At 36.6% G+C, this 13,979-nt stretch overlaps 2 protein-coding genes across 2 annotated transcripts; one reads left to right on the top strand and one right to left on the bottom strand.

Annotated features, from left to right (window-relative positions):
* Positions 1-212: 212 nt before the first annotated feature.
* LOC129899127 (kinesin-like protein KIN-14I) lies at positions 213-7,996 on the top strand. The gene is made up of 19 exons (XM_055973949.1): positions 213-1,353; positions 2,099-2,265; positions 2,480-2,623; positions 2,849-3,085; positions 3,174-3,242; positions 3,549-3,617; positions 3,868-3,945; positions 4,064-4,180; positions 4,272-4,353; positions 4,460-4,555; positions 4,647-4,820; positions 4,950-5,056; positions 5,141-5,319; positions 5,524-5,682; positions 5,776-6,029; positions 6,126-6,289; positions 6,393-6,575; positions 6,894-7,387; positions 7,510-7,996. Exons 1-19 carry the CDS (start codon positions 1,236-1,238, stop codon positions 7,631-7,633), a joined length of 3,015 nt encoding a protein of 1,004 aa, XP_055829924.1. The 5' UTR covers positions 213-1,235; the 3' UTR covers positions 7,634-7,996.
* Positions 7,997-9,175: 1,179 nt separating this feature from the next.
* On the bottom strand, positions 9,176-13,749 carry LOC129901156 (probable polygalacturonase). The gene is made up of 6 exons (XM_055976280.1): positions 13,631-13,749; positions 11,910-12,227; positions 11,177-11,297; positions 10,912-11,086; positions 10,742-10,812; positions 9,176-10,296 (listed from the first exon to the last, which is right to left on the bottom strand). Exons 1-6 carry the CDS (start codon positions 13,640-13,642, stop codon positions 9,623-9,625), a joined length of 1,371 nt encoding a protein of 456 aa, XP_055832255.1. The 5' UTR covers positions 13,643-13,749; the 3' UTR covers positions 9,176-9,622.
* Positions 13,750-13,979: the final 230 nt, after the last annotated feature.

The raw sequence follows: 13,979 nt of genomic DNA on the forward strand, positions 1-13,979 counted from the left end.
AACAAATAAAATTAATGGACATTTAATAAATAAGTAAAAATGAATGAAGACATACTATCATATAAATATTATACATTTATCAACTATTTCTTTTTTTTTTTTTTTACCCCCCATTTATCAACTATTTCTAATGTGGCTAAGTAGGGTTTACAACCAAACTTCTTTATGATAACTTGTTTGTCGCAAATATTTTTTGATTATTGCAGAGAGAGGGGGAAAGAGGTTAGGAACTAGGCTCGGAAATTTGTGCACAAAAATCATACTATTTTGTATAAAAAAAGCAAAGAAAGAAAGAAGCTTATTGCTTTTGTAGTTTTTCATGTGAGAGAAGGCAAAGGGGGGAGGTGGGGAAAAAGGAAAAAAAAAAGAAAAGAAGGGAATTTTGGCCAGCACCAAAGTTTATACTACCAGCTTGTAGTGTACAACTCCATAGGAACCTAAAAAAGTTCAAGAAAATTCTATAAAGCCTATTTTACTAGTAGTGTATACCCAACAATTTGGTGAACAAAGTGTACTTTCTTGTTTCTATGTTATTTATATGTCTCTGGTGGCAATTTTTGTTAACATAAAAATCCAATCTTGAGAATTTTGGTGTTAGAGGGGCCTAGTTTCAAATTTGTTGTTATAGAAAGCAGAGTTTGAATCATCACATTTTGGGTTTTTTTTCTCAAAAGAATTGTGTGGGGTTTGTTTTGTTTCTTTGAGTTGAGAATTTTGATGTTGGAAGGGTTGGTTTCAAGTTTATTGCCATAAAAATCCAATCTTGAGAATTTTGGTGTTTAGAGGGGGCTTGAGACATTTGGGTTTTTTTCTCAAAAGAATTATCTGGGGTTTGTTTTGTTTCTTTGGAGAATTGAGAATTTTGATGTTGGAAGGCTTGGTTTCAAGTTTTTTGCCATAAAAATCCAATCTTGAGAATTTTGATGTTAGAGGGTCTACTTTCAATTTTTTTTCCAATAAAAAGCTCTGTCTGAATCATCACATTTGAGGTTTTTCCTCAAAAGAATTATCTGAGGTTTATGTTGGAGTGTTGGGAAGTTTGATGTTAGAGGACCTGATATCCAATTTGTTGCCATAAAAAGCTGAGTTTGAATCATCATATTTGGGTTTTTTCTCAACAAAGATTATCAGGGGTTTGTCTTGTTTTACTCAAGAATTGAGAATTTTGATGTTGGAGGGCTTGGATTGACATACAAATCCGTTCTTCAACGGTTTTGTTACATATTTAAACAAGAATGGCTGCTGATGGTGCATTGTCTTTTTCTGTGGCATCTGTGGTAGAAGATGTTCTTCAGCAGCATGGAAACAGATCAAGAAATCTTGATTTAGATGCCCGTCGAGCAGAGGAAGCAGGTAACTTTCTAATGTTCCTTTTTGCTAATTGCCAATTTGCAATGTCTTCATTTGTGGCTGATTGAAGTGTTTCAATATTGTTATTCAGACAACTGATAAAGAGTGTAATTCAAACAACTTGGTTTTTGAACCTACAACCTAAAGCCTGTTTTGTGGCACCTTTACTACTATACTAGAAGCTTTCCTTGCGTCAAGGAGATTCAGCAAATTATAAATATTCATAAGATTTTTTTTTTACCTATATGCACAGTGTAATTTCCCTTGTATCAAAGAGATTTAGCAAATTATAAATATTCATACAAATTGTTTTACCTATATGAATAGTGGTAAGACCTACGTACACTGTACCACCCTACTTTCTGGAATTTCACTGGGTTTGTTGTTGTTGCACATTTTATTTTTTCCGGCGACAGGGATCCAATTGAATTTGAGCCCGCCTTAGATCAAATAGCTCCCACCACTGTTTTCGTTGGAGATTCATTGTTACTGACCTGTTTATGTACTCAGTCAGCTCATTCTTGAATAGATTAAGAGGAGCATGGATTTTAAACTGATTTTGTGTTGCTAATATTGCAGACCAAAAATAAGTAAATAAAAGTGTCGAATATTTAACTGCTTAAGTTTTTTGATTGAGATGGTTCACACAATGACACAATTCAGCATCTAATTGCTGAGAAGACATTATTTTGACTGCTTATTTTCTACTTTGTAAGGAATGACATCGAAATAAATATTTGATTTGTAGCAACAAGGAGGTATGAAGCAGCAGCGTGGCTGAGAAAGGTGGTGGGATTTGTGGGAGCAAAAGATTTACCAGCTGAGCCTTCTGAGGAAGACTTCAGGCTTGGCTTAAGGAGTGGAATAATTCTTTGCAATGTACTTAATAAAATGCAGCCTGGAGCTGTGTCCAAGGTAAAATACAATCCAAAACCTTTCCATCCCCCCACCCCACTGCAGCCAATTAATCAAATGTCCAAGCCCCAAAGTAGTTGCAGTCGTCTATATGAATCCTTTGTGTCATTCAGCTCGATTCATGCCCAAGAAAATCTTCACAGCGGCCTCCTGTTTGTTGGACTTGAATTGTTACCTTTCTACCTTCGAAACTGATCTTGATCAACAACTGCAGGTTGTTGAAAGTCCGGTTGACTCTGCACTTATTCCTGATGGAGCAGCCTTGTCTGCATACCAGTACTTTGAGAATGTCCGTAATTTTTTGGTCGCTGCACAAGAGTTGGGGATTCCTTCTTTTGAGGCATCTGATTTGGAACAGGTTAGTGTAGTACCTTAATGTTGGCCAAAATAACCTATTACTCATAGTAGAGAAAGGTCTGTCACCTGTTTACTGAAATGTTGGTACATCTTATAGAAATTTAAGTACAAAGTTTTTGCGTCTTAGTGGTGGTGCATTGTCATTCTCACGACTGTGAATTGGATTTGCTGCCTAATATGGAGTCACCTTCACTGATAAAGCTCCAATTTTTTCTATAATTATCAGGGTGGGAAATCGTCGAGGGTTGTCAACTGTGTTTTGGGACTTAAATCCTACAGCGAATGGAAGCATACAGGTGGGACTGGAGTCTGGAAATTTGGTGGAAATGTAAAATCCACAACATCAGCAAAACAATTTGTGCGTAAAAATTCTGAGCCATTCTCAAGTTCTCTGTCAAGGAGTGCGTCAATGAATGAGAAATCTGCAAATGGTGTTTGCGCTGACACTGAAAGTAACAAAATGGTAGGTAGACTCTGCTTAAGTATGCATTGCATGCATTAGCAATAACAGAACAATGACATGATTCATAATTACATCGTCTATTTTACAGCCCAGCTCTTCCTTAAGTAACCTTGTTCGTGCAATTCTGATTGATAAGAAGCCTGAAGAAGTTCCCAATGTAAGTTGGAATGCAGTAAATCTCTTACCTTATTCAGATAAATTTTCCTTCTAGATTCTTGTAGTTGCTAAAGAAACTCTTGTCCAAGCCTCAAGTTTATCGCTCCTGCGTCATTTTCAAGAGAGTTACTTTGCAATTTTGATATTTAACCTAAATAGAGAGAGGAACCAAATTATAAGGTGAACTAAGAAAAGGAGTAACATTGACCAGGCTAGAGTTTTATCAAGTAATTTGCCACTATATTGCATTGTATGTTGGTATCTAGAGCCATTGTTCTAAAATACAGAAACGTTGTACTTGCTGCAGCTTGTGGAATCAGTGCTGAATAAGGTTGTTGAGGAGTTCGAGCAGCGCATTACAAGCCAAATTCAATTGGTAAGTTTAACTTTTAATTAAGATACAGCAATATAATATTTGGTAGTCACAATTGATTGTTTCTTCGTGTCTCTCTCTTTGGGTGCCACACTTGTCTAAACACGTTTTTGTTAGATTATGTCGTTTGATGCATTTTGACTATATTCGTGTTCTACCAAAACAGAACATATAATGGCTACTTGACCTTTTTGAATTTGTTATCACCCTTTGTCTTCTTCTCTGACTCTGTATTTGGATAACCTTTCATCAGAACAAAGCAACTCTAAAGGACTCAGCAGTTTCCTATGGCAACAAATTCCTTCAGAAACATTCTTCGACCAGCACAAAGGTTATGCCTCTCATTTTTGCAACAATCACTAGATAATCAATAATAAAGGTATTTGGTCAATTATAAAATAGAGGATCACTCATACTTGTGCGTTATTTTTTTTCTCTTTCTCAATTAGGTTGACCAAAGAACTGTAACACTGGTGAAAGAAGAGAATCGCATCATCAATGAGGAGCTTCAAAGAAGGTACATGATGCAGAACACATTTGTTGACCAACAGCAAAGAGACATCAAGGTAAGAATCGAAACCAGGCATGATCAGACTCCCAAACATGGAACTTTTGGATTTTCCACCTATATTTACGAACAATAATGTTCCACTGCAGGACCTGAAGCAAACTCTTTTGACTACAAAAGCGGGTATGCAGTTCATGCAAATGAAGTTTCATGAGGAAATGCAAAATATTGGTAGGGTCAATGCACTTGACAAATGTTCCCCTTTTTCTCCTTTTTTTTCTATGGTTGATTCCTTGAGCTGAGTTTGCTTCCATCTTGTAATGTCCCTGCATTATAGGCATGCACATACATGGCCTAGCACACGCAGCTTCTGGTTATCATAGAGTTCTTGAAGAAAATCGCAGGCTTTACAATCAAGTGCAGGACCTTAAAGGTATCTTTATTGTAACTTCCCACTTTGTCCATCTTCATCCTCTCATACATGTTTTGAAATGAAAAGGTTGTTTGTTTGTGCTCCCACTCAGGAAGCATAAGAGTTTATTGTCGAGTAAGACCCTTTTTGCCCGGGCAATCAAGTTATATCAGTAATGTGGATCATATAGACGATGGTAGCATTACAATAGGTGTTCCATCAAAGAATGGGAAAGGACGCAAGTCTTTCAATTTCAATAAAGTATTTGGACCCTCCGCAACTCAAGGTTGGTTAGATCAATCTTAAAATGTCATGTATACTTTAATTTTAACATCTCGTAGCTCTCTTCATGGCGTATTTTCTTCTCTATTTTGGTTGTTCACCTTTTACATTTCTCTATTTTTTTGTGTGGCAGGAGAGGTGTTTTCAGACACGCAACAACTGATTAGATCAGTTCTGGATGGGTACAATGTGTGCATCTTTGCTTATGGTCAAACTGGATCGGGAAAAACCTACACAATGGTTAGATAAATAGAAATTCATATGTACAACTATTGCCATATTATCCCTCTTTTACGTACTAAGAAGTTGTAAATTTCTATTCAGACCGGGCCTAAGGATCTTACAGAACAAACCCGAGGGGTGAACTACAGGGCGTTAGGTGATTTATTCCTTCTTGCAGAGCAAAGAAAGGACACCTTCCTCTATGATGTGTCTGTGCAAATGATTGAGATATATAATGAGCAAGTCAGGGATCTCCTTGTTTCTGATGGTGTACACAAAAGATATCCTTTACAGTTCTTTTCAGTTACATTTTTATGATCTTTGAAGCTTTTTTCCAACTTGACTATCTAATATTTACATGCAAGGACATTCTTATATTGAGTCCCAAGTGTATTAACTTCTCAATGTCTTTATGGTAAGCAATAGAATTATTATTAGTCCACTGTTCAGTCTTTAACTTCCCATCTTCCTTAACTTATGGTTACATTAGAAATTCGTAGTGCTTCTCAAGGACTAACAGTACCAGATGCAAGTCTGGTTCGTGTGACTTCAACTTCCGACGTCATTGATTTGATGAATCTTGGACAAAGAAATCGTGCAGTGAGTGCAACAGCACTCAATGACCGCAGTAGCCGCTCTCACAGGTGTGATGGATATCCCATCTTTCTTTGTTTACTTTCTAGTAGTTTGCAAGAACTTCTAGTGAAAATGAGAACTGTCCTGTGTTTGGCCTGCAGTTGCCTAACTGTTCATGTCCAAGGAAGAGACTTGACTTCTGGAGCCATTCTTCGCGGCTGTATGCATTTGGTTGATCTTGCTGGAAGTGAGAGAGTGGATAAATCCGAAGTAACAGGAGATAGACTTAAAGAGGCACAGCACATTAACAAGTCTCTCTCAGCTTTAGGTGATGTAATCTCTTCCCTGGCGCAAAAGAATGCACACGTCCCATATCGTAACAGCAAACTTACACAACTACTCCAAGACTCATTAGGTAAGGGCATATATTAACTGATCAAAGCTTGTATCTTAATGAGGTTCACTTCTTTCTCTTAAGTAAAAATATGATTTTGGATGTTATTCTTTTTAGGTGGGCAAGCCAAAACATTGATGTTTGTTCACATAAGTCCTGAACCTGATGCCACAGGAGAAACAATTAGCACACTTAAATTTGCAGAACGTGTTTCTACTGTTGAACTTGGTGCTGCCCGAGTAAATAAAGACACTACGGATGTCAAAGAGCTCAAAGAACAGGTACACCATATCTCTACCCCCATCACCCATCATTCCTCCTTCTGATTATAGCATTAGTTTGTAGTCCATGTATACGTGCTCACGTATAATTACTTTTCATCAGATTGCTAGTCTAAAAGCTACCTTGGCAAGAAAAGAAACAGAATCGGTCTCCATGAGTCATAAAGTAACCAGCAGTCCATGTGGCTTGCAGTCATCACCTTTTCAATCTAATCTACAAGGGAGAGAGATGCTGGTGGATTCAAACATCCAGAGGAGACCAGTGGAGGATGTAGGCAACAGAGAGGTAAAATCTCTAACACCGAGTTTGAGTTCAATAGTTTAAGGATAAAATTGGAGGCCCCTTCCTGTTTAGCAGAAGAATATTTTACTGAGGTCTAGTACACTAATAGTACTTCCATCGTGCTCTTCATATTAATAAGAATCTGAATTACTTCGTGAAAAGTATCTGAATCTATAAATGTTTTCTGGAGTTCTTGCTATATAGTTAAATAGTAAATATGGGAATTCAAGGAAATAGCTCCTAATGATTCTTATAAGCTTCCATCTTGATACATGCAGTTATCATCGTGTTTGACATATTCTAATTTCCTTTAATTTGCAGATCTCTAGTAATTCCGCATTCAGACAAAGGAGGCAAAGCTTTGATCTTGATGAGTTATTAGGAAATTCCTCTCCGTGGCCACCTGTTAGCAGTCCTTCCGAAAACTATGTAGAAGATGATAATAACATGAGCTCAGGTGAGTGGGTAGACAAGGTCATGGTGAACAAACAGGAAGCTGCCCGTGGAATTGGAAACCTGTTTGGATGTTGGGAATCCGAGAAAGGCAATGGCTCGGATGTACTTTATGAGAAATATCTTTCAGATTCATCTAAAGTATACCAAGAAAAATCAAGCACTCTTTTTCAAATGACCAATCACTTTGATATCACTGCTACTGAAGATTTAGATGAGATTGATGCCACTACCAGTGATTCATCTGAGCCAGATTTGCTTTGGCAATTCAATAATTCAAAAGCTAACACTTTCCCTAGTAATGGGAATGGCTCAAAGATACAGAAACCAAATACGAAACCGGGAAAGATCCCAGAATCAAGGTTAGTCTTAATCCCAGTCACTTTGTGGTTTATTTGTATCTCAAAAGTAACATGCTTGCTGTAATAGAACAGTAAACGAAATAGCGATCTTTTAATAACAATTTGTTCAATGCCTGTTTTAGGAATGTGGTTCATAAAGTAGGGCCTCCACTATCACGACAGACAAGTGGAATCAGCCACAATCAGCGGAATGGCAGGCAGGTCATGACTGCTGAAATGAAGCGAAAAGCTGGAAGCAGGAAGTAGAAAATGAGTTTACAAGTCTTCTTATTATCATTCGTAATTATTTTATGGTTATTATTGTGGCGAGTGAATGAGAGTGGTTTTGCATTATTTTTTTACACAGTTTCTTTTTCATCCTATTTGATTTTTCCCCATCAAAGTTTGTATCTTTACTTGTGCAAATGAGGCAATAATTCCAGTTGGTTGTAATTTTTGTATCGTTCGAGTTGTAAAAGTTCAACTTAGAGTTGGATAGCATTGTAGTAGGTAGCAGAGTGTGACGATCCTCAAACGTTACCGTTTGATTTGATAGTCTGTGGCACTTTGAGGATTTGACTTTGTAAATTTTGCACATATATATACAATTTAAAGAGTGAGCATTGAAAATGTTTCTTCAGTCTACATCTATTTGTTTTACTTGTCCCCTTCCCTGGATCTAAATGCTGTCATCTTTGTTCCTTTTAGTTCCTATGTTGCTCGGACTCTCTAAAAATGCAGGTGCACTCATGTCGGATCCCCAAAAATGAACTACTTTTGAAGGATCCTACACGCATTTGTCGACAATTTTGAAGGATCCGAGCAAGAGTCTTTTACTGCCTTCATACAACATACTATAGCAAGGGAAGATGCAACTCAGTGGAATACAGGCAGGGACCATGAAAACCTTTTTGCCATGGCAGTTAAAAAGGAATATAGAGAGACCAGTGAAGCACTTTGTTTTCATTGAAATAATTTGTAACTAGAGCATGCAAACTTTCATCAGTTGATGTCCTTGCACATAATTCATCGAGGAAATGAGATATCTTAGCTTAAGAAAATGTCTTTTCAAATCTATTGTGTGTAAAAATAAAGATTTTTTGTAAAAGGAAAAATGAAATGACAAAATAAACTAAAGATGTTGTCAGTTAAAGACTTGTGTCCAGTACAAATCTTGCCATAATGGTTTCTAATGTTGACATGACAACATTAAGTCACCTCAAAAAGCATGGTCAGCAAGTAGATAAGATGATACAACCTCCAAACAATGTTGTCAAAGGCCCACTTAAACCCTAAAGCGAGACTCATAACATGTATAACATTTCTCCTTGCTTAATTTGCACTTCAGTCTCGTCATCAAGGTTCTAAGATATACTTTTTCTTGCTAATAATGAGCCTCTTCTGAAGAGGCAACACTAAACAATTGATATATATATCACTTTATTGTAATTTTTTTGATTTCTTTGTTCATATGTTGCCTATAATTATTAGTCTTAGACTACATACATATATTTGTATTTTTTTCTCCCTGTGCACCCATTTCATTAAAGCCCACAATTTATTTGTGATTTAGGCCCCAACAGACATTTGAGCCCTTTTGCACTATTTGCTTTTGATAACTCTGCCTCGAGAAAATCGCATATCTTGAACACAAGACTTAGTGGACTATGATTTCTTTTCAATTCAATCAAATGGAAAAACAACTTGTCTCCATTACAAATCTTGATATAATACCTACTAGTGTTGATATGACAACATTATAGTCACCTCAAAAGGCAGGGTGTGCAAGTAGACGTAACATGATACATGTAACCTTAAAAAAATTGTAATTTGATACCTTCAACTCAAGACTTCGTGTACTAACAACTCTTTTCAATTCAATCAAATGACAAAAAAAAGTTATTTCAATAATGACAATCAACTGTAACACCCCTTCTTTGCTGCCTATTTTACAAATGTAAGACAAATGACAAAAAGCTCAACATGAACAAATGACAGGAAAAGAACAACTCATCTGGATTTGCTGCACTACCAAAACTTCTCCTATATGTGAACGAAGAAACTGACGCTGTACACAGGCGACAATCAGCGATCTCAGGCCACTTTGAAAATATTTGTATCATCGGATTCTTGATGTCCACTTGCAAAAGAACAAGACCGAAGATTCTGCATTGCATCTTATTGGGGAATTGTACACCAGCACTGGAGGTTGAAATGTGTCTCATTGTATAGTTTCAATGAAATGAATTGTTTCGCTTACAAAACTGCAACTTGACTGTAAGGGTGAGGTAAGAGGCCGAAGCAAGTTGAAGTAGTACTAGAAAATGAAGTCTCGAGCTCGGGACATGGTTCAGGAGACACATTTTGAGAAGAACCAGATACATCAGAGCATAGCCATGGTGTAGGGTTGGAAGAAATGGAAAAGGTGACATTTGATAGACATATTGAAGTAAAGGGAGATTCAGATAATCCAGTGAAATTGCCTGCTATGGAAACATTTGTGCCAACAATGTCCTCAAAAGTGATACCACTAACAACTGGAACTGCAGACGGATCAAATTTCCCGTCCGGATGAGAATCACAATGACCGGTGGCCTCAACTCCCACTTGCACATTTGCCATGACCACATCCATAACGAGAATATCTTTGATATAACCACCCCTTCCTCTTGCCGTCTTCAGCTCAATCCCAAAAAGGGAGTCATGCAAGTATACATGCTCTACTAGCACATTGGAGATACCACCAGACATCTCACTGCCAAAAGCCATTCCAGCACCTGCAAAAGACTGCAGCCTAACCTCTCGAACATGGACATTCAAAGTAGGTTTCCCATAGGAAATCCCGTACTCGTCCCAACCGCTTTTGAGAACAACAGCATCATGACCCATGCTAATGTTGCTGTTCTCAATGCAGACATGCTCGGAAGAATCTGAAATTGCATAGAAGGTCTCACATTACTTGGGAAGTACCTCTAAATTTCTAAAACAGAACAAACAACTACATATTGTTTCAGTAAAATCTGGTTTACTTATTCTCATCCATCAGCACAAAGTAAAAATCAGAGTGAAGGCTCATGTGTACCTCCATAATTAATACATTAATTTGTTAAAAATCTCTTTCTATTGTGCAGCACAAACTGACATTGTTTGATGAACCAGGTAGTATCAGGAAACTATCCCGCTCTTTTTCTTTATGAATGTAAGGAAAATTATCCAATGTTTGGCTGAAAATTGTCTTAGAAAATCAATTTGAGGTTCTTGGACATTCAAAAGTGATGGCTACTGGATATACCACTTAAAACAGGTTTCAGATGCTTAAAGGTTGTCAATAAAGTAAATAACTAAGGTAAGAGAAATAATTTTATTTAGACCAACCTGGGACTATGCCATAGGTATATGGGGAGTTAGCTGGAGAATGAACCGATATGTTCTGAACCACAACATTACTGCAAAATATGAAAATTTCTAATAAATTCGAAAATTCCAGATCTTATTATCAAACCTTGTATTGAAAAGCTTTTATCACACAGAGATAATGAGCTTACCTGCAATAAACCGGGTGAATATTCCAGGCCGGAGCATTCAGGAAGGTCAAGTTTGAGATGACAACATCTTTGGAGCTAACAAATTCTACTAGGTGTGGTCGAGTATAATTTAAAGAATGGTCACTGAACTGCTCCCACCATATAGAACCCTGGCCATCAACTGTTCCATTATTACCTGCACAAACAATAGGCATAAGTTGGCTGCATGCAGGGACAACAACAGAAATATTAAATTAGTAGATCAATGCAATGGAGGAATTCCTGCCTGTTATCACAACATCAGTTAAATTATTTCCAAAAATCAAGCTGCGATATCTTCCACCTTGTGCCTCAATACCTCCACCATAAGAGGGTAAGGCTTCAACTATATCCCAATGAGCATAATCCTACATTGCGAAGACATATTCTTATAAATGATATGTATATATCCAATGCATATGTAAATAGATTGAGACCTGAAGTTAGTCCCCACCATCATAATGCATATACAAACATTAAAATTTGATTATTAGGAGGTTATGACAACTTGTGATCTACCCTTCCACGGCAGAACATGTATCATCTTCCCTGTTAGAGTTACCTGAATGTAGATTTCAGTATATATTATTGCAACTAAACCATAACACCTCATCATTAAGTTCTACAAGTTCTCATGCTAATCATTTCTTCCTTCTTATTTTGACGATCTTGGTTCCACGGGGTACTTGCTATCTCCCACCAACACATACAGCGGGTAATTCTGTCCACCAAGGCTTGGAAAGATGGAAAGAAATCACCCACTTAGTATTTTTGCCTCCTCTAGGATTCGAACCTAAGACCTCATGGTTTTCGACTCATCTCATTGACCACTAGGCCACACCCTTGAGTGTCTCATGCTAATCATTTCTTTTCCAAGATTAATGCTTCAGCTATTGTCAATACAGTAACAGCCTTTATATTTCCACAAATACAAAAAAATCTAAACAAGCTGGAACTTCAGGACCAGTCCAGGGCCTAACCTTTGATCCCAGAATGATGGCTTCTTTTTCAAGGAAAAGTGTGAGATGACTGGTAAGCTTTATGCTTCCGGTCAGCCACCTTCCAGCTGGAACATAGAGCTGTGCTCCACCTTTGTCAGCAAAGGACTTGAGATAGAAAATGGCATTCTGGAAGGCCAGAGTATTTAGAGTCTCCCCATCACCCACAGCCCCAAAGTCCAACACTGATGCACTGTGAGGTCTGGGTTTCAGAGGCTTGTTGAATTTGCATTCTCTGTCAAATTGAGCTTCAGTATGTTCAATATTATGTTTTAACGCCAGCAACAAAATTAGCACTGCCTGGAAAAGATAAAAGCAAAAAAGGAAATGGTAAGTCCTTCAGTATCCATGCACTTACTACTGCTCAACCATTCATATGACCATTCATATGCTTTAAGTCAATTGCCTCAATAATCAATAATACATATGCAAGCAAGAGACTCACATGAGGAGAAATGAATAGCATAGTCAGTTAAAAAGCGACCCACACAATATCAGTGGTTGCATGTCCTCCAACATTATATAAAAGTTCTTCAAATCTATCATTTCTCCACGTTAAAGAATAAGGAAAAGAAACTCGAGTCTTTTTGGCTTTCTAATCTATGACATTGTTTTTGTTGGATGCAGATTCTTAAGGAAGACAAAAATCTAAAAAAGTTAAACCACGGCATAGCACACTTGGGCCAAAATTATAGTTGAAACAGTACTTTGTAGACATTCTATAACGAGTAGATTTGAAAAGTCCCAAGTGAAACACAAAAGAGCTCCTATATATGAAAATGTCAGAAAAGGATTTAGACAAATCAGTAGAAAGACTCAACTAGATAATTTTTTTTTTTCATTTTCAGAAAAAAGAAACCTTGACTGGTAGCAATTAAGTAACTAAGCTTTTAACTGAAGCAAAAGCACAAAACTATGGTAAGTCCTCATGAATATAACTTCAAAAGATGAGTAGAAATGAAAATAATAATAATGAGAACAGAAAAAAAAAGTACAAATCAGGTGAATGTACATAAATTCACAAGCTTTGAGCAATTCAAAGTATACCAGCTACAGCTTCATATCAGATCCCTCTTCTTTTCTTTTTATTGATTACCAGTTTTCGCGCACCTCCGCTAATTTCACGAGATACTTGTCACCTTCAACTAGTGTTTTTGTCTCTGAACCTGAGACCTCGTGGTTCTCAACCCAGTTCAGATCCCTCTATCAATATTTATGTACTACAAAAACAAAAATATAAACAACCCCACTTCCAAAACAAGTTCATTCTAGGAACAAAAACAATTCAAAATCTTGGAATTGCCAAAAAAAATTTCCTAAAATCTAGAAACCAACTACTTATTCTCTTGAAAAAAAGACAATGTAGACCAAATCATGGGAACCCAATTTCCAGATCGAGTAAATCTCTAAAGAAGTAGTCATAACAATCAAGTTAACAACACCCAAAAAAGCAAATTTCACAAAGATGGAAAAAACTCCATTGCAAGTACAGTACAAGAAGTAGCTCCAAGACTCAAATTTTAGCACAAATTTTGCAATAAAATTGAATACCCATTACTAAAATCACATCAAAAAGTCGATTAGCAACAGCAAATATAGATGAATACTCATTTTCTTGGAAATACCAGATGCTGCTCATGTAATTAAAATTGAAAAAATTTAACTTCTAAACATCCTAAATTAAAAAAAAAAAACGTACTTACTAGACCCTTCATGAATCTGTTCTCTTTTATTTAAAAATGTAGACAATCCTCTTCTTCTGAGATTTTACACTGTAGAGTGAAGAGAGAAAGAAGAGAGAGAGAAGAAGGTGTAAATTGAATAATGCTAATGATTAGTAGCAATTAAAGAGTAAATAAAAATATACAAAATAAGTACATATTAATATTTTAGGAAATGTTTTTTTGGACTCCATTATTTATGAACCAAAGTACCAAACCAATAATATCGCAAACGATAATAATATATACAGTGTAATTTTATAAATAAAAAACTTATTTTATTTAATAGAATAAAAATTATTTTTGATTGTTCGAAAAAAATGTATGACAT

Source organism: Solanum dulcamara, chromosome 8 (assembly GCF_947179165.1).
Source record: "Solanum dulcamara chromosome 8, daSolDulc1.2, whole genome shotgun sequence".
NCBI lineage: Eukaryota > Viridiplantae > Streptophyta > Magnoliopsida > Solanales > Solanaceae > Solanum > Solanum dulcamara.